Source organism: Peromyscus leucopus, chromosome 4 (genome assembly GCF_004664715.2).
Source record: "Peromyscus leucopus breed LL Stock chromosome 4, UCI_PerLeu_2.1, whole genome shotgun sequence".
Taxonomy (NCBI): domain Eukaryota; kingdom Metazoa; phylum Chordata; class Mammalia; order Rodentia; family Cricetidae; genus Peromyscus; species Peromyscus leucopus.
The window spans coordinates 133,171,885-133,199,028 of record NC_051066.1 but is presented as its reverse complement, the minus strand read 5'-3'; the positions used below and the strand labels follow the sequence as shown (position 1 = coordinate 133,199,028).

The window sequence follows — 27,144 nt, the reverse complement described above, 5'->3', positions numbered from 1 at the left end:
GCCTCCAGGCTGGGCTGGTGTCCCTCACTGTTGAATGTGGCCTCCAGGCTGGGCTGGTACCCCTCACTGCTGTATGTGGCCTCCAGGCTGGTGTCCCCTCACTGCTGAATGTGGCCTCCAGGCTGGCTGGTGTCCCCTCACTGCTGAATGTGGCCTCCAGGCTGGTGTCCCTCACTGTTGAATGTGGCCTCCAGGCTGGCTGGTGTCCCTCACTGTTGAATGTGGCCTCCAGGCTGGTGCCCCTCACTGCTGAATGTGGCCTCCAGGCTGGTGTCCCCTCACTGCTGAATGTGGCCTCCGGGCTGGTGTCCCCTCACTGCTGAATGTGGCCTCCGGGCTGGTGTCCCCTCACTGCTGAATGTGGCCTCCAGGCTGGTGTCCCTCACTGCTGTGTGTGCTGCCTTGGTTGCAGGCCTTTGCCATGTGCTTGCCTCTCGTGGACCACTCTGGATCCAGCACCTGTCCCTGCCCTCTGCTGGGGTCAGGTGGGACATGTGAAGCCCCCTTCTCTACCCACTGACGACTAGCCCAGGCAGTCTCCACGCTTTACACTGTAGGGGTGTTGTCAGTGACCCCGTCATTCAGGTGTAGTGGGGGCCCAGCCCTGCCTGCCTCATGTGCTGGAATAGGGGCTGTGTACGAGTGTTGGGGTGGAGAGTGAACCCTGTTGGCTGTCTGGAGCTGGACAAGATGAGGGAGGTGGGGCTGCTGACCAGTCACCTCCTGAGCCACTGGACACCCTCTTCTTCATTGTTCTTAGAGCCCCCCTTTATTTCAAGCTTCTCCAGAACAGTGAAGTGACCTGGAAATCAGGCTTTAGTACTGTGGCCTTGACCTCTGACCCCCAGTGGTCAAAACCCCCTCTGTCGTATGGGGTTTGGTGAACCCCTGGGTCTCACCATGCCATCCTCTCTTCTCAGAGGCCTGTTTCTGTTCCACTTGTTAAGCTGGTCTCAGCTGAGCATGGCGCCAGCCCCCTTACTGGGGGTCAGAGGCTTCAGTACCACATGGCTGGCAGACCCCTGGGCCCTTCCCCTGGACAGGGTGGCATGGTGCATCAGGGCAGTCATTGGGATGGGAGGGAAGGAAGGTGATGGGACACGGTCCCTAATTTCCCCGTCACAGACACACACACACACACACACACACAGACCAGAGGCAGTGCTCAGCCTTGTATTAGAGGCCGCATCCCCAGGCCGCTTCCCTCTGTGCATGCCGGGTGCGTCCTGGCAAATGGACAGGCGAAGTGTCAGGACGATTGTCATCCTCCGAAGGGACATGGTGAATGTGTGTGTGCCTTTGTGGGGATGCTGGGAATTAGTGTCCAACACCAGGATATGAATGCCTTCCTCCTCAGGGCAGCCCTGGAACGAGCGGGCATGGTTGAGGGTGGCCATCTTCAGGGGCCGGGGTTCCACCCTGGCTCACCACCCCGCTACAGTCCTTCCCTAAAGAGATCTCTCCTAGTGCCTGGGGCCATGGTGGGACACCTGCCTCACCCAGTGGGTCTTAGGGCTCATTTCCTGCCCGGGGAGTTGGGACCCCAACTCCTCATGGAAGGTCGAGTGTGGTGTGTTGGGAAGGTGACTGGGATAGGGTCTGGGCATTGGGACAGCTAAGAAAAGTCTAGTCGTCTTTGTCCTTGGCGCCATGCTTGAGGATGCGGGTGAACTCCACATAGTTGAAGTTGCCCTTCTTATCAATGGGTGCCTCACGGTACATCTCATCCACCTCCTCATCTGTGAATCGGTCACCCATGGTGGTGAGCAGCTCCCGCAGATGGTCCTCATGGATGAACCCTGGGGCACGGCATGACAAGGGCAATCAGGGCAATCTCTGACCACAGCCACCCATGCCCGCCCAGCCCTTGGAGACCTCGTAGGGGGAGAGGGGCTAGAAGACCCTATTCTGGTCTCCAATCACTTTGAGGGAAAAGGACATGGATGAGAGTTTTGGAAGAGATCTACAGAGGGACTGTCCACAGTGTCTGATGGGACTGTGGCCCCATGAGAGGGAAAACTTGTGCGACAGAAGCTGGCATAAAAAATGGCAAGGCACGGTTTGATTTCCGGAAGGCTCAAAGCAGCATGTCACGGGCCAACAGGCACAGTCCGGCGGTGGGACGCCTTGGTAACCACGTGGCACCGGGCACTTGGGGACAGTAATGTCTGGCCTGGACCCTTCCCTGTAGGCACTGAGCACCCCTGTGCCCCCTCCCCAGCCCAGGCCTCCGGTGTGACTGACCTGAGGCCTCCTCGTCAAAGCAGGCGAAGGCATTGCGGATCACATCCTCCGGGTCTGTACCGTTCAGCTTCTCCCCAAACATGGTGAGGAACATGGTGAAGTTGATGGGCCCTGGCGCCTCGCTCATCATGCCCTCCAGGTACTCATCCGTGGGGTTCTTCCCTGTGGTGAGGGGTGGGCATTGGGGCTGCTATCCCTAGCTCTCTGTCCCCAGCCTGAGTGACTCATTCCCAGTGACCTCCCGACGACGACAGTAAACTCTGTAGACTAGGAAACAGGTGCCAGGTGATTTTTTGCCTTCTCCTGGGCATCCAGCTCCTGTCCCTGCCTGCGTTTGAGGTTATGAGGGAATGCCACAAGTTCCTGGCTCCCCACCATGCCTGTGTGAGATCACCTTCCCCCACCCCCAGTGCCACTGTGCCTGGCACACCACCTCCCTGCCTCGAGGGTTTGATTTTCATCTCTGTGCCAACAGCATCCTTACTGTTTTTCCACAGGCCAGGAACTGAGGCAGAGAGGCGGACAGCTTATCCGGTTACACAGGAAGTGAGGAGCAAGGTCAGCAACCAAACCCAGGCAGTCTGTCCCCGAATTCCAGAAACAATTCAGACATGGCTAAATCGGTGAGCGCTGGTGTCACCCGTGCGTGGGTTTAAACCAGCGCTGTGCCTCAGCGTCCTGTCTGGAACTGTGAGGGTGAGCCAGCGGTCCTCATGGTCCTCACGGCAGTCGGCAGTCGGCGGCACAGCTCTGGGAGGCTGCGGTCCGCTCAGTTCAGATCCCAGCAGAACACAGGGATGCTGTGCCACCTTGGGCACATTGCTGGGTCTTTCTGAGTCTCTCCCTGCTGCCCCCAAGAGGGTCGCACAGAGAATTAGGAAGATGTCTTCAGAGCTTATTATTACCTTACTTGCTTCCCTTTTTATTTTTATTTATTTATTTTTTTTTTTTGGTTTTTCGAGACAGGGTTTCTCTGTGTAGCTTTGCGCCTTTCCCGGAACTCACTTGGTAGCCCAGACTGGCCTCGAACTCACAGAGATCCACCTGCCTCTGCCTCCCGAGTGCTGGGATTAAAGGAGTGCGCCACCACTGCCCGGCTCCCTTTTTATTTTTTAACTTGAGGACAATGTTCTTTTTTGAGAGAAGAACAAAAAAAAGAAAAAATGTATCCCCCCCCCAAAAAAAAAGGGGAAAAAAGGAAAAGGAAAAAAAAAGAACATTGTCCCTTTTTATTTTTTAACTTGAGGACAATGTTCTTTTTTTTTTCCTTTTCCTTTTTCCCCCTTTTTTTTGGGGGGGATACATTTTTTTGTTCTTCTCTTATATAATACATCTCTCATATAATACATCCCTCCCTCCACTCCTCCCAGTTCCCTCCTCCCCACCTCCCCTCTTCCCCAGATGTGCTCCTCCTCCATTTCCCTCCAGACAAAGTCAAGCCTCCCAGGGACATCAACTGAACACAGCATAACAAGATACAACAAAACTAGGCACAAACCCTCCTATCCAGGCTGGGTGAGGCAACCCAGTAGGAGGAAGAGGGTCCCGAGAGCAGTCAGAGACACCCCCATTTCCACTGTCGTGAATTCCATAAAAACAGCAAGCTAACAACCATAACAATATGTGGACTCTGTGATTTTCACTTCAGTCTCTGTGAGCCTCTATGAGCCCTGCTTAGTTGGTTCTGTGGGCCATGTTCTCCTGGGAGGACAATGTTCTTTAACAGGAAGACCACATCTGCTCTGTGGACATGTTTTTCCAAGGAGCTATTTAGGCCCATTCAGTCTCAGGGATGTAAAGCCCCAAATACAAGGTGCGGCCTGACCAGTAGGGGAAGTCTTTATGACTGTGTCCCTCTGAACCTCATGTCTCTTGCCTTGTTTTTATAGGATGCCCAGAGGAGCTCTTAGCCCTTGAGGACCAGCCTTTCCTCCCCGATGGTATTTCCCTTCTGAGATGCTGAGAGGATCCAGATTAGAGTGCTGGGTTTTCTTCTTGGGAGAGGGAGGCCTCAAATAAGCCTGGCCTGTGGCTGGGAGGGTGGTGGCACCCTCTTTCCAATTCTGGGGTGCTGGTCTCCCCCCGACAGACCTGTGCCGTGCACATGAGAACATAATGCCGTTCACACAGGCAGGCCATTAGGGACTGACTGGGATTGTCAAGTCCACTGTCTGTCATCTAGTCCTGATCCTTTGCCCCACTGAAGGCTGTGCCAGGAATTGGAGCTAAGGGTGTCCGGCACGTGGGGAAAGACGCGCCCTGGAGGCCTCCCCCACCCCCACCCCCGCCAGGCCTCAGTGTACCCATCTGAACATTGGCAGCTTAGGCTTGATCCCTGAGCCCTTCTGACCCCAAGATCCTGGTCACTGGGGATATAGTGGAGTGCTCTGGCCTCCCTTCTAATAGTGCCTCAGTTTCCCCATCAGTACAAACTTCCATGTAGCTGCTGGTGCTTTTCTTTAAGTGAGATTTACCACATATCCCAATGCACAGGGTTGCCTTTCTCCAGGGAGTCAGCCTGTCTAGGTGCAAATCCTTGTGCTCTGTGCATCAGTCTCTCTCTCTGTTACGTGGGCAGAGTTAGAGCGGTATTACCTGCAGGGGGGCACTACAGGTCTCATGTTACAGGAAGTGCCCTGTAAGTGCCACGCAGCCCTTCTCCCTGCCCCGTGAAGATCCCCATCCACCTGTCCTACTCACCCAGAGAGGCCAGCATGTCATGGAGGTCCTCCTTGTCAATGAAGCCATCGCGGTTCTGATCAATCATGTTGAAGGCCTCCTTAAACTCCTGGATCTGGGACTGGTCAAACATGGCGAAGACATTAGACGTAGCCCTCTGGGGCCGCTTCTTGGTGGTCTTTGCTTTGGCCCGTTTGCTGGACATCTTGGCTTCGGGTGTTGGGGTTTCCCTGCAGGAAGGGGTGTGGGATGATGATGGGCATGGAATCTTCCTACCTCCCCCTGATGGCTTTTAGAGCTAGGCTTGGCATTCAAGGCCTCCCACAGGCTTGGGCCTCCAGCCATCCAGTTCTGAGAGCGGCCTGTGGGCTGTGATCCTGAATAACTTCCTCCATCGCTCCTCATGTGGGAATAGGGGCAACAGTTAATTTAGTGTCTAGAGAGCCCCTGGAGTGGTGCTGGGCATAAAAAGAACTAATTTTGCTAGGACTGGTAAAACAGGATTGGCTTGGTGCCAACCATTTAGGTACACTGTCTACTTTATTCCTTGATAGTATGTGACTACTGTCTCTCAGTGATGGGGAGGTAGGGCCCTGCTAGGAGGGGGCCGACCAGCAGCATTGCACTCCTGACATTACCCTCCCTGGTCCTCGCCATCCCTCTACTCCCCCATCCTCTCCATCCCTCTGCTCCCCCATCCTCTCCATCCCTCTGTACTCCTCATCCTCTCCATCCCTCTACTCCCCCAGCCCTCTCCATCCCTCCACTCCATCCTCTCCATCCCTCTGCTCCCCCATCCTCTCCATCCCTCTACTCTCCCATCCCTCTACTCCTCCGTCCTCCCCATCCCTCTGCACTCCCCCATCCCTCTTCATCCCTCTACTCCCCAATCCTCTCCATCCCTCTGCACTCCCCCATCCCTCTCCATCTGTGCTGTCTCCCCTTTCCCCTCCACCATCCCTCTACTCCCCCAGCCCTCTCCATCTGTGCTGTCTCCCCTTTCCCCTCCACCATCCCTCTGGGCTGTGGAACCCAGCTGCTTTCCTTGGGGAGGCTGACTGGTCCCTAGTGTGTGACAATTTCATCCTTGGCCCTCAATTTCATCACATCCTGTACATTGAAGCTCCCTCAAGTTGAAACCATAGATCCATGTAGATGTGGTTTTTTGGCCTTGAATAGTCTCTTCTACCCCGTTCAAATTCAGACCTTCACCTGTCTCCTTAAAACCTTCAAAGGTGGAGCTAGAGAGATGGCCCAGCCTTAAGAGCACTGGCTGCTCTTACAGAGGTCCTGAGTTCAATTCCCAGCAACCACATGGTGGCTCACAACCATTTATAGAAGGATCTGATGCCCTCTTCTGGCATGCAGGCATACATGCAGATAGAGTACTCGTATATACATAAAATAAATAAATAAATCTAAAAAAACAAACAAACAAAAAAACAAAACCCTTCAAGGTTTGTGCTGTTCTCCCCCAATACCGCTGGGTAAATCTGGGCCCCCCAGTCCGGCATTCAAGGCCCCAGTGTGTTCTCCCAGCTTCCGGCTGATCCTGGCCCATCACACTGCGTCCCCTTGGGGAGGTCATCCTTCTGGTGACCTTCCTTCCAGAACCTTCTTCTGTAGCTGTCTTCCTCCAGCTGGGCTCTGGGGTCCCCGGGGTGCCGTTCTTTGCCCTTGTCTTGACAACCGATACTTGCAGCCTCCCTCATCCCTTACCGAAAGCACAGCCCACAGCAACAGGCTAGCTGATGACTCTTTGGTGAAAGGTTGTGTGAGCTCCCCTACAGATGGGGAAACTGAGGCTGGGGAAAGCACTCAACCTGAACCCGTCATAGCTTGTGGGGAGAATACACCTCAAGACTTAGTGTCCGCTTCCCCTCAACTAGCCAAGGCCCCAGTATGTCCACCCCTCTGTCCTGTGTTCTGTGTCCCTAGGCCCAGGGCCTGTGCACTTCTTCCTCTGTCCCCACCCCCAGGTCCCCCCAAGCTGGGATCATGGTCAGCGCCAGCAGGTCCTCAGGCTACTCAGGCTGTGTAAGGCCCAATGGGCCCCCACCACACACCAGGTTTTGGTGTTTGTGTGGTGCTGGATGGGAGCTGGTAGGAACTGAGGGCAGGAATGTTGTCCTTGGAAGCTGGCCCTCCCCTCTCCTGTGGCCAGGCTGAGATGGTCATCCACACTGCCAGCCTCTCCTGTCTGCAGACGTCTAGGGCAGGCCCAGCCAGGCCCCCCTATTGCTCGTTGTCATAGCCACCTGTATCTCTGCCCTTTCTATCCTAGCACTCTTGAGAGGCAGGTCCCGACCGACCACCTGCCCCGGCCCCCCCACCACCACCAAGAGAAGTGCATGCCCATGGGAGGGTTGGATACCAGGATACCATGTTAGACTGGGGGGCAGTGGGTGGCAAAGGCTGTGGCCAGGTAGTTTCTAGACTTGGTTGAGTGAGTAGAGGTCAGGGCTAAGCTGAGCCCTTAGCCCTGAAGCCGTATTTTTCTCTTTCTTGGGTCCTAGACACCAAGGATCAGACAGCTGGGACTTGGCCTGGCCATGACTAGACCACTTCTTCCTACAGTAACAGCTGGCACCCAGGCAGAAGCCAGCCTGGGCCCCTTACTCATCCCTATCCCCACAGCTGGGCAATGCCAGATGCCCTGCTCTTGAACCAGTTTATCAGAGAACAAGCACTCCACACCCCTGGAAGCAACCAGGGATGTGGAGGGCTGTGAAGGATCAAATACCAAGACTTCCCCATCTCATTGCTCTGTCTGGCGCACACAGCACTGGGGTACAGGCAGTGGGAGGTGTCAGGGCGGTCACCATCCCTTTCTCCTGCCCCAGGGTGTGCAAAATAGAGAAAAGGAAACCTGGGCTCTGCAGGGCTCAGTTTCCTCTGACACACACCGTTTCTTGGGTCAGGGCCTCCGTCACCCCCATCCCCTCATCGGCATCTCTACAGGCAGGTAGCCTGGAGCTCTGGGCTTGGTGTGTGTGTGTGTGGCTCCTTAGCAAAAGGCACTCTGGACACTCTTCCTTGCCCAAAGACCAGTTTTCCGGGGCGTAGAACCATCAATTGCTCAGTCCGAGCCAGGGTCCCCGTAGGACCCGAGCAAGGCAGCAGCCCCAGCCCACACCACTCTGCATGCCCCAGCCCTTGAAGGGCCGGGTGAGGTTCGGCCTGACCACCTACTGTAGCTGCCCAGGCGCTGCGCCGGCTCCCACCTGCTGCAGAGAAGAAAAGTCCCGGGCGGTGCTGCGCTGCCGTGTGAGCTGGCGGGCAGCCGCTGTAGCCACTGCTCTGAGCTCTGGGGGTGGAGACCCGGCTGGCAGGACCGCCGGCGGTCAGGCCTTACAAGGCAGAAGAATGCGCGGGGGTGGGGAGGGGGGCGGGGCCGCGGCAGCCAGCCCGGCCTTATTAGGTCTCCGCTCGCAGGCTGGGAAGTTGAGGTGCTCCTGGAATAGCCCCCCTCATCGCTGCCCATAGCGGGGTCGTGGAAGCAGGCTGGGGCATGGATGCAGAAGGAGGTATCCAGACTGGCAAGAAGGGTGGAGACTTGAGGGTTTCCCAGCTCTCCGACCCCCTCCCCGTCTGTCCCGTACCCCCCACCCCCGCTGTTGGGAGGGCTGGCTTTCACTCGGCCAAGTATGGTCCTTTTTTTTCCAGTGGGAACCGAGGACAGTGCTCGCAGCGGCCATCACACTTTCCCTAGGGAACTTTAACAACATCCAGTTACTCTGTAAATAGCTGCCTGGCCCTGCGATGGGGTGACTCATGCATCTGCCCAGGGAGCCTTGGGAAGGAGGCGTGAAACCGCCAAGACATGGCACGGGTTCTGAGCAGAAGGGTTCAGTGGCCTGGGTTGAAATGGACTAAAGGTGACACTGGGGACCAGCGGGATGCTATTGAGAGGATTTGGAGCCAGACGTAGTGTTTCACGTCAGGAATCTCTGCATTTGAGACGCTGAGGCAGCAGGATTGCCACGAGTTCAAGGCCAGGGTGGGATATAGGGTAGGTTCCAGGTCAGTCTGAGCTACGGAGTGAGGCTATCTGAATAAATAGAAGCTAACAGCTTTTATCTGTCGCGGGCAGCATTAGAGGCAACAGGTGAAACACTTCCGGAAGTAGAACTTCGCAAGTTTAGTGTAAGCGCCAGGAGCCACACAGGAAAAGGCTGGGATTTCAGTGCCTTAGCATGCAGCTCGCTTGAGGACAACAGAGCGAGCGGACAGACGTGGGGGAGAGGTGATGGTTGGGGCTCAAGCGGCAGCAGGAAGTTGGGCGAGAAGGGGAGGAGCCCTGGAAACAGTTCGGTGCTTCCGCCAGTAGGACTTGGAAATGGATCCAAACGGACTGAGAGGGGAGGAAGTTGGCTCCAAGAAATAAGAAAAAACTTTCTTTTGAAATTGCATTTATCTGTGAAGGGAGTTGGTGTGGAGGTCAGTGGACAACTGGGAGGAATCAGTTCTCTCCTTCCTCCGTATGTGTTCTGGAGACCAGGCTTGACCACAAGTGCCTTCACCACTGAGCCTCCCTCCCCTCTCAGGCTCGAGGATTTCTGGGGAGCAGCTGGAGAGAGCTGGGCAGAGTGGGTGTGGGTGGAGCAGATTCGGGAGAGATCCATTTCATCTTGGATGAATTAATTTTTGGAAACGTTCTCTTCAAATAATTTCAAGCATACAGTAAGGTTACAAGAATTGTACAGAAAACTGACTTCATGGAGGTTCTCCAGTTGGCCTTTGGCTCTTCCCTCTTCCCTGTGAGTGTGGACGGATCCCCACACTCGGTAGTGAACTGTACATTCTAGGCCTTTCCTCACTACATACAATGTTAGTACATCCTAAAAGGAAGGGTCTCACATCATAAGGTTTAACGTGGATGTAGGTGTCTAGTTTGCGATCTGTGTGTCAGTTGTGCCTCATATCCCAGGGATATCCTGTATGGAAATTTATTCTGGTTCAGGGTGTTGTCATGGTCTTTAATCTGTGTTGGGGGGAGGGGACGCACACATCAAATACACATGACATGAAACTTGCCATTTTAACAATTTTTGTTGTTGTTGTTTTTTGAGACAGGGTTTCTCTGTGTAGCTTTGCACCTTTCCTGGATTTCGCTCTGTACACCAGGCTGGCCTCGAACTCATAGAGATCCACCTGGCTGGGATTAAAGGTGTGTGCCACCACCGCCCAGCCCATTTTAACAGTTTTTAAAAGGTTGTTTGTTTGTTTTTTTCTGAGACAGAGTTTCTTTACATATCCCTGACTATCCTGGAACTCATTATGTAGACCAGGCTGGCCTTGAATTTATAGTGATCCACCTGCCTCTGCCTCCTGAGTTTCTGGCGCTAAAGGCATGTGCCACCATGCCCAGTTTTCTTTTCTTTTTTTTTTTTTAATTTATTTATTTTTATTTTAAGTGCATTGGTGTTTTGCCTGTGTGTATGTCTGTGTGAAGGTGTCTGATCCCCTGGAACTGCATTTACAGATAGTTGTGAGCTGCCCTGTAGGTGCTGGGAATTGAACCCAGGTCCTCTGGAAGAGCAGCCAGTGCTCTCCACCACTGAACCATCTCTCCAGCCCCCATGCCCAGTTTTAAAAGGGTCTTAAAATTACATTTTAGATGGTGTGTGCGTGGGTATGTGCATATAAGCACTGGTGTCCCTGCAGCTAGGAGGCTTTAGACCTCTGGAACCAGAGTACAGAGGAGTTGTAGGCTGCCTGCTGTGTGCACTGGGGACCAAATTTGGGTCCTCTAAAAGAGCCATGCTTGTAACCACTGAGCCATCTCAGCTGCTTTAAAAATTGTTTAGTTGTGTGCCTGATGGCGTGAGGTACAGGTCCAAGGGCATCCTGTGGAGGTTGGCGGAGACTTCATGGAGTTGGTCCTTTCCATCCATCTTTTTTTTTTTTTTTTAATTTATTTATTTATTTATTATGTATACAGTGTTCTGCCTGAAGGCCAGAAGAGGGCACCATATCTCATTATAGATGGTTGTAAGCCACCATGTGGTTGCTGGGAATTGAACTCAGGACCTTTAGAAGAGCAGCCAGTGCTCTTAACCACTGAGCCATCTCTCCAGCCCTTTATACAAGTGCTGCTTGTGAGCGTAGGCCACCAGGCCTTTGCCACAAACTCACTCCCTCTGACTCATGTGTATGTGTGGGGTGATACATATTATAACTATACACACATAGACACATACGATTTTTTGAGATGTCTCATGTAGCACATGCTGGTCTCAAACCCTGTGCCTCTGAGTGTATCCTTGAATTCCTCTTCTACTTCCCAAGTGCTAAGATTAAAGGCAGTGTTGGGGAATCAAACCCATGGCCTCCTGCATGCTAGGCAAGCACTCTTACCAAGTGAGACACACACACACACACACACACACACACACACACACACACACTTGAGCCGAGCATAGTGGCATATACATTCTAATCCCAGCATTCAGGAGGCAGAGGCATGCATATCTCTGAGTTCAAGGCCAGCCTAGTCTACATAGTGAGTTCTGGGCTAGCCAGAGCTACAGAGTAAGATCCTACCTGACAAAAAAGACAAGGGCTGTACCATGGAGCTACATGTCCAGCCCCCATTTCCTTACTTTTTAAAGCTGAATACTGCTCCATTGTCTGAATATGGACATATTCATATTCTGATATGAACCATATTCTGATGAACCACCTTTGGATGAATATTTATTTTGTCTTCCTGTTTTGATTATTGGGCATACTGCTCCATCCAGGGGTCTAGCTCAATGGCAAAACACCTGCTTAGCCTGCATGAAGCCTAGCAATGCAAAAGAAAAAGGAAGTGAATGAAAATGCTGCCTTTAGATTTTGTGTAGATTTATTTGAGTGCATGTTATCTCATCGGCATGCATGTCTGTGTCCAGTGGACTGCCTAGTGCCAATGGAGGCCAGAAGAGGCTGTCAGATCCCAGGGCTAGAATTACAGATGGTTCTGAGCTGCCACGTGGGTGCGGGGAATTGAACCAGGGTCCTCTAAAAGAACAGCCAGTCCCCAGCGTTGCTTCTCCCCCCAACTTTTTTGAGATGATGCTGGACTTGAATTTGAGGATAATCTTTAATTTCTTTTTCTTTTCTTTTCTTTTTTTGTTTTTTGAGACAGGGTTTCTCTGTGTAGTTTTGGTGCCTGTCCTGGAACTCGTTCTGTAGACCAGGCTGGCCTCGAACTCACAGAGATCTGCCTGGCTCTGTCTCCCAAGTGCTGGGATTAAAGGTGTGTGCCACCACCACATGGCTGAAAGGTTTCCTTGATCTGACCACTTTACTGCATGCCTGCAGCTTTCTCTGACCATGTGAGCCAAGCCTTAATCCCACCACACACGTGGCACTGACTGGCTCCATTGTCAGGCAGTGGTCAGGAGCCGCATCTCGGTACTGCAGGACTAGGAAGCTACATCTGGCTCCTTGTCCAGATCCTTCTGTAGCTTTCTCAGGCCCTGTGTTGGGTGCCCTGTGTTACAAGTCTTTCTCTGTACCACCAACTCCCAACTAATGACGCGGAGACTTATTAATTATGAAAGCTCGGCCTGTATATAGCTTAGGCTTGTCCCATTAGCTCTTCATATAACTTAAAAATTAACCCATTTAATCTACATTTTATCTCATGGCTTTTTACCTCTCTTCCATCTTGTACCTCCTGTTTCCTCTCAGTGTCCTCTAGGGTCTCTCCCATGCCTTGATTCATCTCCTCTTCTCTCTCTCTCTGCCTGGAAGTCCCGCCTAACCTCTTCCTATCTAGCTATTGGCCATTCAATTTTTTATTAAACTAATCAGAAAGCGCCTTTCAAAAGACACATCTTCACAGTGTACAAAAAGATTATTCTGCAACATTGTGATCTTCTGGTGCTCTCAGACTCTGTAACACTAGCCCCTTGTAATTCTTTATTTTTTAAAACTAAAAATTCATTAGCATTTTTCTTTTATTTTTGAGGTTATAGTATAATTGTATCATTTTTCCCTTCCCTTTCCTCCCTCCAAACTCTCCCATATACCTCTCCTTGCTTTTTCAAATCCTTGGTCTCTTTTTACATTTGTTGTATACACATGTATTTTCCTAATTTATACATACATATACATATTGCATATATATGTAAATATATATTCCTGCTCTGTCTGTATAATGTTACTTGTATGTTTGTATGCAGGGCTGACCATTGGTAATGGATAACCAATTGGTGTGCTCTCCCTTGAGGAAGACTCTCTCTCCCCCTCTGAGCATCCCTTAGTTGCTGTAGTTCTTTGTGTAGGGTTGAGGCCTCATGGACTTTACCCATCCACTTTGGCATGCTGTTGTCCTTGGTCAACTCATGTGTAGGGCAGCCATGTTGGTGAGACTTCCTGAGTGCAGTTTCTGACATCCTAGGAGACACAGTCTCCCAGCAGACTCCCTGGTCCTCCGGCTCTTATAGTCCTCGCCTGTCATTGCTGCTGCTGCTGCTGCTGCCGCCGCCGCCGCCGCCGCCGCCTAGTCTTTATTCACAGTCCTCATTTAACTCTGTACTCCAGGAGACGTAGCGGGGAGTAAGGAAACTATAGAACCCCAAACCATAGCAAGAGCACAGAGATTATAGCACGTTGTGAGCAGACTGGGGGAGGGGTACACTCCTCAGCTGCCGAAGAACTGCTCTGTTGCTTGAGATAACATAGGTCACATGTAATATAGTTGGTAGGGCACTGTGAGCCTGTCACTAGTCTGATGTTCCTAGACCCAAAACAGCGTGGCTTTCTTGATGCTCATGCGTTTTCCACCTCCCCAGAGACCACATTTGCCATCCAGTCACTTGGCAGCGCCACTGAAAATCTGCAGGCCATTTGTGTATGGCTCAGTGTTTGGCATGACACTGTGTGCTCCAAGATGTTCTTAGCCATATTTCCCCTTGTACCTCAACTTATTGGTGGTGCCGTTACAGCCTGTGACGTCACCACGCTGCCATAATTCTGTGAAAGCAGGAACCCTTACAGCCATTGTCTTCCCAGGCAATGCTTAGAGCATGGCGGCTGTCTGCTGGTTCTGGGGCTGCAGGCAGGACAAGGGGTCGCTGTGGATGGCCACATCAAAGAGCATGGGGCGGGGGGGCTGGAGAGAGGGCCCCGGACAAGAGCACATGCTGCTCTTACAGAGGACTCCGTTAGCTGCCCAGCACCCACAGCAGGCAGCTCCAGGGGAGTCTAATGCCCTCTTCTGACTTCCTAGGGAACTGGCCACATGTGGCGCGCGCGCGCACGCACACACACACACACACACACACACACTGAAAAAAATGAATGAAAAACGGTACAATTGCTGTAGAAAACAATGGGTACAAGTCCTCAGAAGATTACCAAGAGAAGCCAGGCAGAGTGGCACGTGCCTCCCCAGCTCTGGGACTGCGGCGTGGGACGCCCCGAAGGCTTAGGCCTTCACCTGTGTAAACCTTGTTATTGTTAATTGGTCTTTCTTCATGTGAGCTGGACACCCTCACAGTCCATGCTTCCTCCTGTTCGTGGCTGTCTTCCCGTGTCCTTTAGAGTTCCCAGAAGCACGTTTTCAGCTCTGATGGAGTTGGTCCTGTTTCCTGTGGTCGCTTTGGTGTCAGATTTAGAAACTATTCTCTTTGTACTGTCCTTCAAAATCAGTTGTCCACAAATACAGGCTCACTTTGGACCCTGAGTTCCGCTTCATCAGTCTGTCTGTCTGCCCTTTACTGTACAGTCGTGATTAGTTTGTATTCATTTTGAAACTGAAGTACACTGTCCAGCTTCCTTCTTCTCAAGGTTACTTGGGGCATTCGGGGTACCTTGCCTTCCCACGTGAATTTTAGGATCATCTTGTGACTTCCTGCAGAAAAGAGAGCTGGGAATTACATTAATTAACTAATTTACTTGGGGATTGAATCCAAGGCCTTATGAATGCTAGGCAACTCTACCAGGGAGCTGCATGCCCAGCTTGGGAGCTGGGGTTTTAATGTGGACTTGCTGCATGTCTAGGCAAGCTCTCTACCACTGAGCTAAATCCCTAACCCTGTTTATTACTTTAAAATTTTTTTTTTTTTTTGAGACAGGGTCTCACTGTGTAGCCTTGACTGGCCTATTACTCACTACATAGACCAGGTTGGCTTGGAACTCAGAGAAACCCACCTGCCTCTGCCAAAGTGCTGGGATTCAAGATGTGTGTCACCATGCCTAGTCCTACCCTATTTTTATTTATTTATTCATCATTGTGTGCATTAAGAGTGTGTATGTGTGTGTGGGGGGTGCGTGTGCCATTTTGTGTAGGTGGAGGTCAGAGGACAGCTTTGCGGAACTGGTTTTCTCCTTTCACCTGTAACCTGGGCTCTGGGGATTGAATTCAGGTCACCAAGCTTGTGTGGAAAGCGCCTTTACCCGCTGAGCATTCTTATCCTTTGTGGGTGCGTGTGCGCGCCACAGCACATAGGTGGAGACCAGAGGAGCACAACTCTCAGAAGTGGTTTTCCTCTTTCTGTGGATCAGACTCAGGTTGGAAAGATTTGTGTGTCAGTCGCTTTTCCCCACCGACACATCTTGCTGGCTAGCAAGACCACAGCAGAACATTGTGCCTCGCAGCGCATCGGGTCAGAAATGCCACACAGCTGTCTCCTCTAGGTGTGCGCTGCGGCCTAGAGAAGGCAACGTCCGCCCAAAGTGGGGTGTTCAGGGGAAGGTGTGGGCCGTAGATTTAGATGTACAGGCGGCTGGGCTAGCCAGACTCCCTACTGCGGTAGGCATGGTCTGCTGACGCATTTTAGAGACGACTTGCAGTGTTGGCTGGAACCAGTCCAGAGAGGCTGGAGCCAGGGGCTGGGGTTCTGTGTCGGGATGTCCCTGTCCTGTCTCGAGCGGGCCCTGCTGGAGGCCTTGCTCCTGACCTAGCACTCAAGGCCTTCCTTCCCAGCACAGCCTGTCTGGGTGCAGAATGGGCCTTTGGCTCTGTTAGTGGAGCCCTTCCTGGCCTCTGGTGCCTCCTGCTTGGCTTCAAAGCCCAGAATGAAGGTTGCCATCTCCATAAAGTATCTGCCCCTTGTCCTTCGGGTCAGCCATTCAGGTGGTTCTTTAGGGGGGGTGGAACTTGAACCCAGGGCCTTGTGCACGCTAGGCAAACACTCTACCATGGAAGTACACTCTCAGCCTTGCTTTCATTTTTGAGAGGGTCTCACCGTGTTGCCTGGGCTGGTCTCTAACTCCTGAACCCAGGCAGCCGTCTTCTCCAGCTCCGGGGCAGCTGGGACCACAGCTGTCTTCCACTGCACCCAGCATTTCTTCCCGCAGCCCCAGGCAGGGCTAAGATGACCCCCAGCGACTAGCATGTGCTAGGCAAGTGTGAGGCTCCATGCTGGGTGCGGAGTCAGGGAGAAGAGCCTGCCTGCCTCACCCAGGAGCTCTTATCTCTGATCCCATGGAAGTCACCACAGCAGTGATGGCAGCGGAAAGCAAGTCTCTGCACAAGCATGGAGCACAGGTTGGCACCGGGCTAGCCTGAACTAAGTGCAGGGGAGAGCCTTGACCCTGTGCAAGGGCAGGGTAGGTACAGGGCAGAATCCAGGGTGCTCTCACTGGCGATGCACCTGAAAGGGGGCAGCTGCCTCCCTTCAAGAAGAGAGCGTGTGTATGTTCTCCTGCAGGCAGAGGGCAGACTGTGAAGGGGCCCGAGCAGAGGGTCACACGCAAGTTCCCTCTGCCGGTATCACGGCAGGTTCAGTGGGGCTGGAGACACACCCTAGGTCCTGGGTAAGACCCCACTCCCCTGCGGCAGCTGTCCTGGCTGTCAGTCTGTCTTCTACTGTACTGACCCACGTGGTCTCTGCAAGGCCTCCAGAAGCAATGTTTCCTCCTACTCTGCTGGCCTGAGGTCCCTACGCTGCTCCTGTCACTCAGTGAGGACTCTGCAAGACTCTGAGGTCTTTCAACCACGGTGGAGTTGGGGGTCCCAGAAGGGAAATATGGGTCCCCTACTTTCAGGTCTGTAACTGAGGAACCTGGGGTGCTTCATCTGACTTCCTGGGCTTCCCTGCCCCACCCTCAAAGCCTCCAGGAAGGGCACTTTGCCTCTGAGTCACAAAAGTCCAGACACATTCCAGCTTCTCCAGAAGCTGCGTCAGCCTTTCTGAGATGTGTCAAGTACTTCCTGATGGGACAGGCTCGAAGGAGGTGGGACATCATCTAAGCCATATTCTTGTCAAAACTGTTCGCTTCTAATCCAGCCAGGAAAGAGGAGAAGCAGGGTGATGGATGCTTGCTATCTATCCTAGCACTTGGGAGGCAGAGTCAGATCACAGGTCAAGGCTGGGCTACAGGATGAGACCTTGTCTCAAAAAAATAACAACAAAAATCAAACAAACCAAGGGACAGCCTGTAAGCTGCTTGGGTACTTTAAAATGATCACTGTCACAAAAACCAAAGGGAGGTGGGACAGCTGCCGTGGATCCTTCAGAGTAGAAAAACTTGCTAACTGAAAGCACCAAGGGCCCCTAACTGGACTCCAGTGGACCGGGGTGGGGGTGGGGGGCGAGTCAAGGGGAACAAGGTGTGGGCTGCCTGCAGGATGTTGGGTATTTTAGGCTCCAGATGTCCTGGGCAAGGGAGAGCTACCTGGATCATTCGCTTGAGGGTGGCATCAGTTTCGTGGCCAGGCAGAAATTGCCTTGTTCTCAGGAGGTGCAGGTAGACTTTGGGAGGGTTCCTTTATTACGACATGAGGCTGTCTGGGTGGAGAGCCCCACATCTGCAGACTCTCCCACCATTTTTGCTTCTGATTCCAAGAGCCTTCCCCAGGCCAGATCTGTCAAGACTCCCAAGCTGTAGTCAAACACTCAAGATTGCTAAGTCCCTCCACTCCCAAGTCCCTGGGGCCCATGGGAGGAGTCAGCTTGTCTGACCTCCATCCTTCATGGCTAGCTTGGCCTTGTTCAGCATTCACTTAGACTTTTGAAGGGCTGGTTAAATGCTGGATGCAGAGACAAGCTTAGTCCTGCATAAACAGGAAACCACTTACCCATCAATCCCCTTGGCTGAGTAGGGGAAGGGAAAGAGCCCTGCGAACCCAGCATGGTCACTGATGTTCAGCCACTCTAACAAAGACGTGTTAGTGTCCAAGGCAGAGGGCAAGCTGTTTTAAGCACAGGAGTCTGTTTATAGTTGGGGTTTCATAAGGGGTCCAACTACTGAGAAAGTGGGAATGAATCTGTGTTCCTGGCCCTGGGATCACAGGTATCCTGGCTGGGCTGGGCCAAGGCAGGAATGAGTATGTGGTTCTAGGGCCTTTTCTATTACGTTCTGAGCCCCGGGGGTGGCATCTACCTCCCCTCTCTGGTCAGTCAGTCCCCAGGCCTCCCTCCACCTGGACTGGACCTCTCCATACACCCTTTCTTCCACACTAGGCTTCCTGCCACATCAGACAGAGACTGGCCCATGCAGCACTGGCTTCTGGTGAGCTTTGGGGCAGCCCATGCGGCTCTCCCCTGGCACGTTCCCTAATACACTGGGTGGCCTAGATTGTTGAGAGAGCAGCTGCTGGGGTCATGGGGCACTCCTGCCCTGAAAGATGTGTGGAGGCCAGGTCTTTGAGTTGTCTCTTTGCTTCTGTAGTGGCACCTACGAAGGATGTGTGTTGTTCTGATGTCTTGAGAACACCGAGCTTCTGTTTACTGCCCAGGCTCACAGAGCAGGTACTTGACAGCTGAAGTTAACTGATGCCCTCAGACAGCTTGTCTCCTAAGAGCCGCCTTTTGGGAGGGGGTCTAGATGGGTTTCCTGAGATTATCTGCTGCCATCCTCCTTATCCCAGCCCAGCCCACCACACTGCAATAATGCCATGAGCCCTTGGTACACATTACCTCATTTATTCTCACAACATGCCTGTGAGGTAGGGAGGGGCAGGGACTGTCCCCATTTTACAGAGGAGGAAGTTGAGGCACACAGAGGTCAAGTGACTTGCCCAAGGTCACAGAGGGGGCGGCCAAGCTGGAATAGGCCCCCAGAGCAGGCCTTGCTTCACCTGGGGGACCCCTGCAGCATGCGCCAGACAAGAGGATGTCCCCAGTGCCCTTGAATCATACCCACAGAATAGAACAGCCCCTGGTATGCCGAACTGTCTGCTGGGTCCAGCCCCCTCCAGGCGGCCTGACCCAGCCTTGCCCTCCCCATCCTGCTCTGTGGGCCCAGGCCTTTGCAGCTCAGGGCTCAGAACACCTTGGGAATAGGAGTATAGGAGTGGAGAACAGGAGAGATTGGGATGAAAATTACAACAGAATAAAAAACTTAAGAGGCTAGGCTGATGGGTTGGGGGGACAACCAAAAAAGGGCTGCTTACACACAAGGTATATTTTTACACACACTTGTACACACACCTAGATATAGTACATGTAAAAATATATGCTATTCACACACCCGCCTCCTGCAGGTACCCCGAGAGCCGGTGGCAGCGGCGCTGGTGGGCTTGGGTGAGCAGATGGGCGTTTATTAAATATACACTCTAAGGTCTATGTGCATATGTACACATACGTACAGACACCGCCACCTGCCCCGGGGGGACTGGACGAAGGTGCGGCCAAGGACAGACAATGCCCTGGAAGCCACTTGGGAGTCCTCAATTTTCTTTTGCTGAAGAAAGGGGCTGGAGCATGGTCCCCATGGCTCCCCACCCTGCTCCAAGGAGCGGCACTTTCCTTGTCTGCTCAGAGGCCAGTCCAGCCTGACACCGTCTAGGCAGTTGGATGGCAGCGGAGGGCGGGCGGGCGGGCACCTCGTCTGTGTGCACGGGCCAACAGTGTGTGAGCACTTATCGGGGAGGGTGGGCAGAGGGAGGAATGTTGCCCATCTCTCTGTCCTCTGTGCCCTCAGCCCCAAAGGGTGTGAACCAGAAAGCTACTGGCCTTGATGGTGACCCCTGTGTGAGCTCTGAAGGGAAAAGAAAAGCTGTGGGATGCTGGGAAGGGAGGGACATGGCAGGGGCCCAAGGCTGCCTTGGACTGTCGCCGTCGTCTTGTAAACAAGCTAGTTCTCAGCAGACAGAGCCAGTAAAGAGACTGCAATCTGGAGGCCAGGCCAGGGCTGCCCAAGTCGTCGTCTGGTCCGCCATGGCAGCCCAAAGGAAAAAGGGTCTAGACTGTGGTTTTTTTGAGTCAAGTCTTCATAACCTAAAGCTTGGAGGGACCCAGAAAAGCCACATTGTGAGCCCTTGTTTGTGTCAATTGGAAAGTTGGCTCAGGGTCTCTAGAGATAATAACCATACTAAAGGGTGAGAAAACGCTGTTCCATTTGCATTGAGTTTTTAATGATTTAAAACTGAGTGCTTGCTCCTTCATGGCCTTAGAGCCTGGTCTGGGCCTCAGGGACATAAATCTCGATGCTGTCCGCACTCTCTGTGGCTGAGTTCTGCCGCACAGACGCTGCCCGCTTGGCTGCCAGGAGTCTCTTTCTGGCCTCCTGACGCTGCTTGTCCCCCGCATCAGAGGCTTTGTCGCGGCTCAGGGCCGCCTTGGATTTGGCGGGCTTCTTCGGAACCGGAGGTGGTGGCTTCTTCTCTTCCTTTAGTGAGACAGTGAGGAGGGAACAAAAATAAAATAAAGGTGCCACGTCTTGTGTGGCACTGCCCCTTACTAACTGCAGGCAGCTGGCATTGCCCACCCTGCATCTCCACACCAGACTGGCACGAGCAACACACACTAGAATCTGAAAGCCACAGAAGCAATGATGGTGGGAGAAGCACAGGGCTTAGGAGCGAAAAGCAAGCTTAGACTCTAGAATGTTCCAGCGAAGAGGATGGACAACCCCCGTTCCCACCCCTACTCTGCTCATTAGGAGGAACCTGAGACACAGATACAGCCGAAGTAGTGACTTCTATCCCATCCCACTTCACATGCTGTCCTTGGAGGAGAACTCACCAGGGCCACAGTCAACATGACTGGGCTCCCCTGCTCTCCAGGAGGCCCTGAGCTTCACAGAAGCACAGTTGCCACAAGGAGGCAGAACTGGGGTCAGACCCCACTGCCCCAGGAGGGCCATTCTGCTTTTTCCCACTACACTTGTGACCCCTTTTACTAGACATGCAGAGCACAATGGCATGCTTTGGGGACAGCCTCCACTACACAGTGAGCAGCATGCTGGACAGGTGCCAGGCATGGACCCCGCAAAGTGATGGACGTGAGCCCCAGCTCAAGACGACACATGGAGAAGGGAGCCAAGCAGCACTGACCGATGTGGGCAGCGTTATTGCCGACCAGGAATTTGTCCCTGGACTTCCCCTCCGCACTGCTCCATGCTCACCTTCCTCTTCTCGGGGGTCTCCACCAGCTGCCAGCTGTTGGCCTTGAGGTGGTAGAGCTCATCAAACTTCATGCTGATGTCCTCAATGGACAGCTGCAGCAGGTCCCAGAACCCTGCCAGGTCCTGGGCTGTTGGACGGGGGTTGGCATCAGGGTTCTGTGGGGCAGATGAGGGTCAGTGGGGCAGCAAGGCAGAAGCCCGTCTTATCTCCCCCACCACACATATGGGCCTCGAGCCCTGGCACTAGGAGGGACTTTGGGCAGAGTCTTGCTCCCTTGTTCTGTGGCCAGGCCAGGATCTGTGAGTGAATGAAGCTGGCGCTGGTCATGGCCAGTGCCAATGGTGGGGATCCCTGGGAGCAGTTTCATCATGAGTGGTCCTGCACATACATGTGACTGTTGCCATGGCTAGGATCACTATCACAGGGCTGAGGTAAGGAAGGCATTGTGTCCTCTTGTGCTAGGCAGGCCAAGTTCTCATTTTATAGGGTGGTCCGTTCTTGACCAGTGTTTCCCAGGGAGGTAGGCCAGCTGTGATCATGGAATCTGTTGTTTTTCACCACAGGCCCTAGAGACTCACTGTCCACTGTGCTCCTGATTCGTTTGAGAGGACTCTGATCCAGGGACATGCTGTCCAGGACTCAGCTTCTGGCCCGGGGGCAGGCGGGCCCCAGATGGGCAAGGGAGGAGGTGACCCACCTGGTACAGGGGTAATATTTCCTTAGGTCTTACCTTCAGCAGCCTTTTGGATATAGAATGGACTAAACAGAAGTAAGTCAGGGCCAACTGACTTAAATTCTCATGTGGTTGTTTTACACCAGGTTGAATGTTGTTTCTGGAGGACTGCCTCAGCCCTTCCTGTATTGGGCACGGTGTGTACGGCCACCATCTTTATAGTGCCATGAGGGGGCAGCACCTCCTCTGTGTGGAGGGGGCAGGCTCTGGGCAGGGCCGCCAAAGGCCCGCTGAAAGCCCTGGAGAGGAGGTAAAGTCACTCACCAAGTTCTGCTCACAGAGGCCCCGGAACTGCTGGAATTTCTGGGACATCAGGAGCTGGGCACTGCCCACAGCGCTGAGGACTTTTCCTAAGACTGGGAGAGGTAGAAGAAGCAGCTCAGCATACATGGTGGTGCTGGACAGGGGCCAGGATGGACATATGGACATATGGATACATGTGTGCATATATATTAATAAAATATGGGCTGTGTTAGGGTGGAAAGGGAATTGGAATTCACGTATACATGTGTATATATACATGTTACACACACACATAAAACTAATGGGTTCTTACTTACACATTAACCCATTGCTTTTGTTTTTTTGTTTTTTTTTTTTTTAAAAACGCCGCTCGGACTAGGGGGCCGCCCAGCCTGCCGCCCTTGCGGGAAAGCGGACCTGCTGCCAAGCCAAGCGGTTTTTAATGGATTCTTGTCACGTTGGGTGCCAGATGTAGATGTAACCAACCGTCTTATTAAATAAGAAACACAGAACCAATGTAAAAGAGAAAGCCAACAGGATTTCTCCATGTAGACTTGCCTGTCCTGGAACTTGCTCTGTAGACCAGGCTGCCCTCACACTCACAGAGATCCACCTGCCTCTGTCTCCTGAGTGCTGGGATTAAAGGCATGCACCCCCCACCCCACCCCGGGCTTCAGCTAATCTCTTCTTGTTAAGGAAAATGTAAACAGATGAGGGCAGTGCTGGTTATTCCAGCCCTCAGGAGATCGAGGCAAGGGTCAAGAGTTTGAGGCCATCCTGGACTATGAGAGACCTTACAGTCAGAATAAAGCTGGGTATGGCGGCTCAGACTGTTAATCCCAGCACTTGGAGGCAGAGACAGGCAGTCACTTTATCTGCTACAACCAGAACCTTATCCCCATTTCTAAGGAAATGTTATGGTAGTAAATTAGCAGCAGCTTAAATGGGAAAAATTTCCCAAAGAAATATAAATTATCATGGACTCAAGAAGAAATGGAGAGGGGCTGTTGAGATGGCTCAGTGGGTAAACACTTGTCATATGCCTGATGACCTGAGGTCCATCCAACCCATTTACAGGTGGAAGGAGAACAGAGCCACCAAGTGCCCTCTGACCTTCACACCTCCCCATCCATCACACACACAAACACTCCACACTTTAACTACGTTTTAGTTATAGCCCCCACCCTCTATTTTTTCTTGCTTTCTCCCCCCGCCCCCGAGCTGAGGACCGAACCCAGGGCCTTGCTCTACCACTGAGCTAAATCGCCAACCCTTTTTCCTGCTTTCTATCTCAGCACTTTGGGATGGAGAATCAGAAGCTAGCCTGGGGGCACTCAACAACACTGTTGAAAACAAATGAATGAAATGGGAGGCAGAGGCAGGCAGATCTCTGAGTTCCAGGACAGCCAGGGCTACACAGAGAAACCCTGTCTGAAAAAAACGAAAAACAAAAAACCCACAATAAAACAAGAAGCCAGTATGTAAGTGCTAGAGACTGACCCCAGGTCTTCTGAGTAGAGCAGTCAGTGCCCTTACAGTGTCTGTCCAGTCTATACCTGTGATGTTTACTTGGGAGGCTGAGGCAGGTTCACAAGTTCAAGGCTTACCTGGACTATTCAGTAAGACCTTGTCACAAAGTAGTGGCTAAATGGGTAGAGGTTCTTTAGGGGCTGGTTAAAATTTTGTATATTACATAGTGATGACATCCAGACAGCCCTGTGAATAAGCTAAGGCTCCATGAATTGTGTATGATAAAGGGGTGAATTTCGTATGTTAACTGTATCTCAGGGTTTCAAGTATGGCTCAATGGTGGTGTGTGCTTAGCAAGCACAATACCCTGGGTTCAACTATCAGTTACGTCTTAATCATGTTGTTAGAAACAACACTCAGAGCAGAAAACTAGAAAATCCACTGCTTACCAGTGGTGCAGACCAGGAAGGATGCACACTGCTGAGCAGTTCAGATCAATGAAATGAACAAAACACAAGTGCAGGTGTTAATGTAACACCACTGGGTGTCAATAACAATGGTTCGGGTTCTTTGTTTTGAGACAAGTTCTTATGTAGCCCAGGCTGGCCTTGAACTCCTGATCCTCGCACCTCTCCCTCCAAAATTCTGGGACTGCAAGTGTGTATCTGCTGGGGGATGTCTTCTGTATGTCGTGAATATGTGTTTCTCTGATTGGTTGATAAATAAGGCTGCACTGGCCTATGGCAGGGCAAGATGGAGCCAGGCAGGAAAATCCAAGAAAGATAGGAAGAAGAGAAAGGAGAGGCAGAGAGATGCCAGCTGCCGACAAAGGAACAACATGCTAGCAGACCGGTAAGCCACAGACAACACAGCAAAACACAGATGAATAGAAATGGGTTTAAGATATAAGAGCTAGCTAGCAAGAAGCCTGCCATAGGCCATGCAATTGGTAATTAATATTAAGCCTCCGAGTGAGTATTTTTATAAGTACCTGTGGGCAGGACCTGAGAAAACTTCCAACTACAGTGTATCATTGCCTGGCTCAATACACAGCATCTCAGATGGCTCAGTGGGTAAACAGACCCGCTCCCTAAAACTGACAATAAACCTGAGTCCCATCCCCAGAACCAGCTCTGGCAAATTATCCCTCTCCCTGCCCCCCCCCCCTAAAAAACATGAAAAACAAATTCAAGTTTGAAAGAAAAAAAAAGTATGGTGATACACACTTGTGATCCCAGAACTTGGGAGGCTGAGTTTGAGGCTAGGCCTTAGTGATATAGTGAACTCCTGTCATAACCAATCAATGCGGTGGCGCACGCCTTTAATCCCAGCACTCGGGAGGCAGAGGCAGGCGGATCTCTGTGAGTTCGAGGCCAGCCTGGGCTACAGAGCGAGATCCAGGAAAGGCTCTAAAACTACATAGAAACCCTGTTTCGAAAAACCAAAAAAAAAAAAAAAAAAAAATCAAAAACCCCACACAGCATGCTGCTTCTATAAATTTCACAATCAGGCTAAAGGAAGGGGCCTGCATATTCCTTAGGACACATGTATATGTAGCAGAAATACATAAAGGCAATGGTACAAACAAACCCTAACAGTGCTTACTGCTGGGCCAGGACTCCAAACTGACCAGGAGGAAGAACCTCGAGTCCATATAAAACCACTCTGCAAAGGACTACACTTGTGTAATTCTGAAATAAAATCAACCAGGTCACCATATGTTCTATTAAACAGGACAACCAGATCAGCAGTGAAGGACTGTAAGACACCCAGCACACAGACATGAAGACGGTGTGTGTTAAGGCAGCAACATTGAAAAGAGAATGCAATACTCCAGCAAAACCAAACACACAGCCTGAAAAACCAGTCCACGAGGAGCACCGGGACTGTTAGGACTCTGGAATCCCATCTTCAAGATACAGCAAAGCTGGACCAATGCAGGCCTGCGATCCAAGCTACAGGGGAGGCTGAGGCGGGAGGACCACAGGTCAAGATCTACCTTGAGACACTCAGACCTGGTGTCCAGACTTAAAAGGCCAAGCACAGTGGCGCACACCTTTAATCCCAGCACTTGAGACAGGCAGGAGGATCTCTGAGCATCTCTGTCTCAAAAATAAGAAAATAAGAAAGTAAGTTATGTAGTTCCATGGTAGTCTTTTTTTTTTTTTTTTTTTTTTTAATTTTGTTTTTGTTTTTCGAGATAGTGTTTCTCTGTGTAGCTTTGTAGCCTGTCCTGGAACTTGCTCTGTAAATCAGGCTGGCCTCGAACTCACAGAGATTCGCCTGGCTCTGCCTCCCGAGTGCTGGGATTGAAGGCGTGCGCCACTACCACTTTTTTTTTTTTCTTTTTTAAAATACATTCACAAGGCCCCCAATTCAAGCCCCAGTAATGCAGAAAATAAAATGAGCAGAGCAGAGCTGACAAGGTGGCACAGCGGGTGAAGTGCCAGCTGGGTGAGGTCAGCTTCACTCAATTGTCCTCTGACCTCTGCACCTGCCCCTCAACATAGAGGGAAACCCGAATTTTAAGGGGATGTGTTGGAACAAACTCAACGTTTTATAGAAAGTAGTGTGATACAGAAAAATCCCAGAGCTTGCAGCAATTACACCGAGAACAAAGTTATCATGGAATAGTCCTTGGGACTCTCAGGTGCCAACCCAGCTCAGTTTCCAGGCTCAGCTACTCTGGGTGGTGCTTGGAGCTTCGGGTCCTCTGTTCAGTCCTTCAGCTACATGGCTATGTCAGCTCCTATTCCTCACTCAGGGCTTGATGTCCGTGTTCCTACCTGCCACACCTCTTCCAGATGCAGCTTGCCTCTCTCCATGTCGAGGAGGAGCTGTGTTCTCTACCAGGCACAGGTTCTATCTATGCTTTCTGCACCTACCTAAGCACACCCCAGCACTGCTGTTCACTCCTGCATGACTCTCCTCTAACATGGGTGTTCAGAACAACATACACAGGCCCACAATGCCCCCAACCTAGATCCCCTCCTTCTCTGTGTTCTTACACAGGGAAGTTTCTCAACACAGTTGTCTGAGCTGTTTTCTCTCTCCTATCAGGCTGCTCTACCCCCCCCCCCCCCCACTACTGTCACCTTTCAGCAAAGAGCTCTTCAAGGACTCCTGTTAGCAGTACTAGTAACTGCCACTAACAGGGGCACAGATAATCAAGGACTCCTGTAGCAGTACTAGTAACTGCCACTAACAGGGCCACAGATGATCAAGGACTCCTGTTAGCAGTACTAGTAACTGCCACTAACAGGGCCACAGATGACTGACTCTGTCCCACTCGCAGAAGTTTCCGTTGTAAATAAACACTGAAACTGTTTATGGAAATAAACACTGAAACTGTTTATGGTTACCATGACTTTAAATTGATAGTAATCATGCGATGACTGACAAATCTTGTTCCTGCATTAAACAAATACATGATGCTATAAGTTTAATATTAAGACAATGCTCATTAAATGTCACGAGCTGGCCT

General features: G+C 51.8%; 2 protein-coding genes and 1 long non-coding RNA gene across 8 annotated transcripts in view; 1 reads left to right on the top strand and 2 right to left on the bottom strand.

Annotated features, from left to right (window-relative positions):
- Nucleotides 1-1,157: 1,157 nt before the first annotated feature.
- Nucleotides 1,158-8,258, bottom strand: Myl9 (myosin light chain 9). Of its 2 annotated transcripts, none has more exons than XM_028855605.2 (4): nt 8,148-8,258; nt 4,945-5,153; nt 2,245-2,406; nt 1,158-1,799 (listed from the first exon to the last, which is right to left on the bottom strand). In XM_028855605.2, the coding sequence occupies exons 2-4, from the start codon at nt 5,126-5,128 to the stop codon at nt 1,627-1,629; spliced, it is 519 nt and encodes a 172-aa protein (XP_028711438.1). In that variant the 5' UTR covers nt 5,129-5,153; nt 8,148-8,258; the 3' UTR covers nt 1,158-1,626. The 2 variants fall into 2 exon arrangements, with proteins under 2 accessions (XP_028711438.1, XP_028711439.1); XM_028855606.2 differs by having other exon boundaries at nt 8,116-8,197.
- An 87-nt stretch (nt 8,259-8,345) lies between these two features.
- LOC114681852 lies at nt 8,346-25,763 on the top strand. Its single transcript, XR_003732952.2, has 2 exons — nt 8,346-8,450; nt 25,395-25,763. It is a non-coding gene; the product is annotated as an uncharacterized LOC114681852 (long non-coding RNA).
- The window catches only part of Dlgap4 (DLG associated protein 4), a 160,449-nt gene continuing 152,077 nt past the window's right edge, over nt 18,773-27,144 (bottom strand). For all 5 annotated transcript variants that reach the window (XM_028855600.2, XM_028855598.2, XM_037205373.1 and 2 more), the window contains 3 exons: nt 22,212-22,303; nt 21,214-21,369; nt 18,773-20,475 (listed from right to left, as the gene is read on the bottom strand). In XM_028855600.2, coding sequence (XP_028711433.1) covers nt 20,257-20,475; nt 21,214-21,369; nt 22,212-22,303 — 467 coding nt within the window. In that variant the 3' untranslated portion in view covers nt 18,773-20,256. The remainder of the gene's footprint in view (nt 20,476-21,213; nt 21,370-22,211; nt 22,304-27,144) is intronic.

Excerpts from the sequence above, each read along its gene's own strand:
- Myl9 (XM_028855605.2), bottom strand. The coding sequence starts at position 5,128 with ATGTCCAGCAAACGGGCCAAAGCAAAGACCACCAAGAAGCGGCCCCAG. Across the intron at positions 2,407-4,944 it reads TGACATGCTGGCCTCTCTGG|GGAAGAACCCCACGGATGAG; the intron begins GTGAGTAGGACA and ends CCCTCACCACAG. Across the intron at positions 1,800-2,244 it reads CTTTGACGAGGAGGCCTCAG|GGTTCATCCATGAGGACCAT; the intron begins GTCAGTCACACC and ends GCCGTGCCCCAG.